Source organism: Lactuca virosa, chromosome 2 (assembly GCF_052849685.1).
Source record: "Lactuca virosa cultivar CGN04683 chromosome 2, Lactuca_virosa_CGN04683_v6, whole genome shotgun sequence".
NCBI lineage: Eukaryota > Viridiplantae > Streptophyta > Magnoliopsida > Asterales > Asteraceae > Lactuca > Lactuca virosa.
This window is the reverse complement of record NC_136427.1, coordinates 207,228,186-207,234,870: the sequence shown is the minus strand read 5'-3', so window position 1 is coordinate 207,234,870 and position 6,685 is coordinate 207,228,186. Positions and strand designations below refer to the sequence as shown.

Sequence of the window (6,685 nt, the reverse complement as noted above, 5' to 3'; positions counted from 1 at the left end):
AAATTTTGTTGATCGTGTTCGTTTGTTTTACAAATTACTTCGTTCGTGTTCATTCATTTATGTTCGTTAAGGTGTTAAACGGTCATTAACGAACAAATATATAAAACAAATATGAACATAAACAAACATAAATGAAAAGAACCATAAAAGTTAACCATTAACACTTCTTATATGTTGGTGGTACTTACCGGTGTCACTTCTGATATTTTACAAAATCTAGAAACGTAAAACTTAAACCATTCTTAAAAGCTTCACTTTAACTCTTATCAGTTTTATAATATTATTATATATATATATATATATATATATATATATATATATATATATATATATATATATAATGTAATATTGTGATCGAAAATAAACGAACGAATATAGATATCCAAACTTAAAGAAATGTTCATGGAGATAAATGAACGAACAAAACTATTGTTTGTGTTGGATCGTTTAACTAAGTAACTGAAAATCTTGTTTGAATAAACGAAGTGCTAAATTTTATAACTCAAAGTATAGGTAAGAAAACATAGAATAACGTTGTATAACATCATATTACAAAAAACGTTTTAAAGTTTTGCGAATTTATTCTCTTTTTATGAAACACAAACTTTCCAAATTTTCAAAAATAACCAATCTTTTTAACTTAATATACCACAACATTGACCAAGAATGTGATAAAACTAATGTTTTAAAAACTTTTTTAGTTGAACCAATATGGTGACCGGTTTCCGGTTTGACCGCTTGTTCAATCGGTTTCTATAATTTTCATATTTTTCCTATTTTCTTAAACATCCATAGACATCTACAAGTTTAAACATTAAAAATACACATAAATAAAAGTAGTAGATCAGTCCAATATAACTATAAGTTTTACATCAATATACGTACATCAAAAAGAAAATAATATAATACGGAAAACAAATATAGTATTAGATGAATACAAAAACCTTACAAAGACATTCAAAGAAATCTAAATAGATAGTGAAAAAAAACATTAAAGTTTGTTATGCAAAAATGATTCGTTTCTATGCGTTTTTATTTATTTTAACCGGTTCAACAGGTTTAATTTAACGGGTTGAACCGAGTTTTTGTAAAAAACCTCATTCATTTCGGTTCAGAAATAGACATAAAACCGATGCTATATGAACTGTTCATTTCTCTGGTTTCCGGTCCAACCGATTCGACCGGCCGGTTCAAATCGGTTTTTAATATATTGGAGAAAACCCTAACTAGAAAATACACGATAACATGTGAATTGCACCACTTTGTAAAATGTTCAACGTTTTGGGAATTGTTATCAAAACGTAACTAGATACTATTTTGCAAATTGCATTAAAAATATTCTATGAAAATTAGTAATAGATGAATTAGTTATCGATATATCTAATTAGTATATATATTTTTTAAAAGTGTTATATTATGGTAGTATCTTTTATCTTTTTTTTTCTTTTTTTTTTAATTTCTAATTGGTGGTTTCCATGTTTCTTTGTCATCCAACGTTTTTCATCATTTTCTTTTGGTTTATATTTTTTCTTTTATTTTATTCTAAAATCTAAACCATTTTTTAACTTTGCACATCATAAGTATTTTTTCCTTACGTAATTAAATAATAAAATATTGCGCTCATTTTATCGTGATGAAATGTAAACTATACTATGAATGTTATTTTTAAAAGAGTAAATTACACGAATGGTCCCTATGATTTGGGGTAATTGTGCGTTTGGTCTCTAACTTATTTTTTAACTCGGAAAGTCCCTACTGTTTATTTTTGTTACGCGCTTGAGGTGTGTTTATTTAAATATTTTAAAAAATCAAGGGCAAAATAGTTTTTTTAGGTAAGATAGGGACCAAGCGTGTAACAAAAATAAACAGTAGGGACCTTCCGAGTTAAAAAAATAAGTTAGGGACCAAACGCGTAAGTTACCCTAAACCATAGGGACCATTTGTGTAATTTACTCTTTTTAAAATATTCAAAATCGGGTAAAAATAAATAATTTTGTAATGAACAAGTGCAGACATGAAAAGTATAATGAATATTAATTAAATATTTATTATTTTATAATTATGGTCATCGCTTAAAAATCTTAATAAAAATAACCAGATTAATTCCACTACAACATGTGGTTGTGTCACTAGCGTCACGACTGACAATTTATTGTGTGACGAAAGTGTGTGTGGCCCTTTCAAAAGTTAAATACTCTTTGCGACGTCATGTGCCTTAAAAGTTTTTTTTATTTGTTTATTTAAATAACTAAATACTCTTTAGGAACACATGTCATGTTCTCCTCAAAGGGTTTATTACATAAAATACCAAAAAATTTCGGTTTAAATCTAATTGTCTATTTAAAAAAATTTATATTCTTCAATTTTTTCTATTTGCCTCGTTTATTCGGTTTGCATGTAAACTTTGGTAATACAAAACTTTTGTTTTTCCAAGAAAACTCGCATTCACCTGTGTGACCAAAAGGCTAAAAAAATATTTCTTCTATCAATGATATCATTATATGACTATATATAACACCAAATACACATATTGCAACGTTTTCATGCCTCAAATGATTAAATATGTATCATTCTAACATCAAAATAAATATTAAATTAATAAGACACCCTTTATATAAAACAGTCCAATAGATCAATATATATAAAAAAAAAATACAAGCTAAAAAGGATGTTAAAGCAACGCTATAATAACCCATTATATAATTATAGGACCTACATTATAGGATCGAGGGCACCACCTAAAACATGATATAAGTTAGAAACTTGAGAAATTGTTTCGATAGACAACACGTACTTGAATCATAATTGTGATAACCAATGTATTTTATTACCAAGTGTAGAACAACGATTCCCTTAGCATGTCGCAACTTTGAAACTAACTCAACTTCAACACATCTTAAAAACAGATTGTGGGAGACTTGTGAAGTAAAAGACTAATATATGTAGTATATATCTATGGAAGCAATAAAGTTGAATTTAATTTTGTACTACTCACTTTGTGGTTGTCTGATGTAGCTTCAAATATAAAAACTTTGAGTTATTTCCTGTATGTTACGAAATTTGAATCTAGATCGGGTTTTCAAATTAGGTCGAGTGAGATTTCAAAATGCATTTTATACCGGTTCATTTTGTAAGGGAGGGGCATTTTTGTCTATTCTCATAAAAAAAGATAAGTTGAATGACTTCAATAATTATATAACTTTATGAGAAACTGAAGTGACATTTTCGATAGTTATTTGGTTTTCAATTAACCCTTTCACCTTTTTTTTTTGAGAGAGTCCTGTTAATCCAATAATTCCCCATGAAAACTTATTTATAACATATCTATACAAAAAATACATCATATGGGCCTTTGGCCAATTATACAAAACAATATGGGCTACACTAAGATCCGCTAACAAGTCCAAGTCCAACTGTAAGTACTCATAGAGATGCATGTTAAAGATTTGTTTAACTAGGACCAAAGCCATTGTCAATTGATAAAAAAAAATGTAATTTTTTGTTGAAACAAATGGAACACAAGATACGAAAACACTCATAAAACTCAAATTCTTAAAGAGTAACAAAGAAAAAAACAAAGTAGAGTTTTATTTGGATTGTTAAAGTCATTTGAGATGAAAAAAAAAAAAAACTAAAACAAAGGCAAGGTTCGGCATTGGGTTTCAAGAAGTCTAGCCCTATGCCTTTTCTTAAAAATATCTTGTCTGAATTTCTTGGTCTCTCTTTGGATATCCATGAACGGTTTCTTCTCTATCGTTTCCTTTTCACTTTCTATCATTTTTTGCCTTTCCACCACCGCCAGGGCGGCACCACCACCCCCACCGCCGCCCTTGTCCTCCTCTTGCTGTCGCTTTACCTCTTCCTATCATGTAAATTATATTTTATCAGTACCAACACTCTAATACAGTAATATTAATGCACTGGATCCCATGAGAACTGGTAACAGACAGACAGAACCTGGAGATCAGAAATGAGACCGTCAAGTGATTTGATCTTTCGGTGTGGCCAACGGGGAATGCCAAACTCACGGCATTTCTTTTTGAGTACAGTGAGTCCGACTTTTAAGTTTTTTGAAGCTTCAATGATGGGAAGGTCAAAGTACTTGGATAGATCCTCTAGATTAAGGCTAGCTATGTCTTTTGTTGCTGCCCTTCTTTTCTTCTTCCCTGAAACATCTTTACAATACAGATTTCAACTTGTTAATATAACTTTGTTTTTTTTTAATAAAGACACTTGTTATAGAAATAAGTTTGTATTTTGAGAAATAAAACCTGTGGCACTTTGATCACTTTCATCATTTTCTGAAAGTCCATAAGGAAGAGAATTAAGATCCACATCACACATGTGATGATTCTTATACCGATTATCTTTGTCTTCTTCCCCATCTTCCTCAGATTCTCCTTTACAATGTTTAAACCTCCCCATTTCACAACTGAGCTGATTAATTGTTTGTAAGTCATTAGCCAATGTTGGGATTGACTCCAGCTTGTGATTCCTGGAAATAGTGAAGAATAATGTTATATTGTCAATCAAGGATAAACAAGTAGTTTACTTTAACATCAAAAAAGTAATATTTCTGTAATCTCTTATTCTAACTGAAATGATTTGCCTCATTGGCTACTCCTGCAATGTATAGCTTTTTCTCATGTTTAACAGACAAGTATATGTATATGTTTGTTCAATTTCTAAATGCTACCTTAGAAAAGCAAGTGTCAATATATTGAAAGGAATCAAAGGATAGAAATTTTCTTTATGAAATGGTCAATATATTATTAAATAGAGAAAGAACCAAACAAAAGAAACATGAACAAAATCCCACTATGCTGACTAGAGCTGACAAACCAAAACAAAACAGAACTACAGAAGACCACAGACAAAAGACAAAAAAAGATTTTCAATACAGGAAAGGAATCTAAGCCACTCTTTCATTTTAAAAATCAAATCTTGATGTATTTCAAATCAATTTTACATTGGTATTTTTGGTAACTTAGCTTGAAAGTTTTCCCTTTTTGTGCTTTTGGTAGTTCATTCTAGTGATTCTACTGTAATTACGACTTTCCTCTTTGTAATCATAGCAATCAACAAATGTTACCAACTTTAAAGTAAAAAAAAGGTTAACTTTAATTTTGGGAATAAGTAATAATAGCAGAAATGAGTTTACCTGGAGATTGTAAGAACAGTAGGGAGTCGGTCGACATCAGCAGGAGACCAACAGGAGGCGTCGAAGACATAAATGCAGAGCCACACACCATTCACAAGCCCTTCAAAATGTGACGAAACTTCAAATTTCTTCAAGGTAAACACTTTACAGAAGCTAATCTCCTCGTAATCCTTCTCCTTATGAAACACATACTCTCTTTCCAGCTCCGATTCTTCCCCGCCTTCCTCCGATCGATACAGATGCACCGTCCTAATCAGCTCTGTAATCAACAAAATCGGGCACAAAATCATTAATCTAAAGTATAACTTATCTAATTGCAACTGAAAATAGAAACTGACACCCAACTTGAGAACCCTCGGTCGAGGGTTAAAAAATTGGAATAGCATTTAGCATCGGTTGACGACAATCGTATACTTTTTGTGTTTTGTGTCTGAAAAACGCACAAACGCACAGTCTAGAAAAAATTGAAGCTTACAGAAACCGATTTCGAGATTAATCGAATGTGTTGCTAAGCTACTAAACCAAAGAATCTGAAAGTTTGAACGGCATTGCTGTTACCTGGACAGATGAGGTTGCGGAAGGCGACAAGGGCTTTCAGGGAATGAGGATGAGTAGCAGGAGGAGGGGGAGATTGTTGTGAGGGAGACGCCATTGAAGAGCAGAAGGCATAACTTCAGGAGGGTTTTATGAGGGGAAGAAGGGGTTTTGCTTTTGCATGAGGTCCGTTTTGTGTCACTTCCAAGAGAAGAGAGAGAAAGGTGAAAGCCTCTTCACACACAGTCACACTTCACACACACACATACACAATTGACAATACACTGTTTCAAACTCAAAGTATGTGATTTAATTGTATCGTTTTTGATGAATCATCCAACATTTATTTCACTTTCACCCATCTACTTTTGTGTAATTGCTTGAATAACCCTTTTTTGATGTGAATCATATAAAAAGTTTTTGTCTCTATGCTTTGACATAAATAACAAGTTTAATTCTAAAATTTTATTTTGTCTAAAAAAATTAGTGGCTTCGTTAAAATATTTTATTAACTATAATGTAACTTATTTTTACTATCTTTAAAAGTATATGAAAAACTCAATGTTTTTCTCATAATATTTTAATTTTCTAAAATTTTAATTCAGAATATTAATTGTCCTGATCGCTAAAGTCTTTCAAATCTTTTTTAGGATTTTGAAGGATTACAATTATTTTTTTAGATAAAATCAGTGCTATCTAAACAAATGAAGAATGCATTTTATTCGAAAGAACCATATGTAACAATCACTATATCATTAATATAAATTTGATGGTTGCTCAAAAAAATTAATATGAATACTTTAATATCCTGTACAAAAGAAACATATGCAATAATCTTTGTACAAAAGAATCATATGCAATAATCTCCAACTTAATCGTGACTTTAAAAACGGTTTATAAAGCATTACTTCAAAAAAAAATTAAATATATAACCATTAAAGTTTAAGTTTTTTTTCGTTGTCGGTTTCAATAATAATAATAATAATAATA

At 30.5% G+C, this 6,685-nt stretch overlaps 1 protein-coding gene across 2 annotated transcripts; it reads right to left on the bottom strand.

Annotated features, from left to right (window-relative positions):
- Positions 1–3,524: 3,524 nt before the first annotated feature.
- On the bottom strand, positions 3,525–5,975 carry RKD5 (RWP-RK domain-containing protein). 2 transcript variants are annotated; one of them, XM_079079187.1, is made up of 5 exons: positions 5,720–5,975; positions 5,162–5,420; positions 4,272–4,495; positions 3,958–4,175; positions 3,525–3,862 (listed from the first exon to the last, which is right to left on the bottom strand). In XM_079079187.1, the coding sequence occupies exons 1-5, from the start codon at positions 5,811–5,813 to the stop codon at positions 3,632–3,634; spliced, it is 1,026 nt and encodes a 341-aa protein (XP_078935313.1). In that variant the 5' UTR covers positions 5,814–5,975; the 3' UTR covers positions 3,525–3,631. The 2 variants fall into 2 exon arrangements, with proteins under 2 accessions (XP_078935313.1, XP_078935314.1); XM_079079188.1 differs by having other exon boundaries at positions 3,958–4,166.
- Between the last annotated feature and the right edge of the window lie 710 nt (positions 5,976–6,685).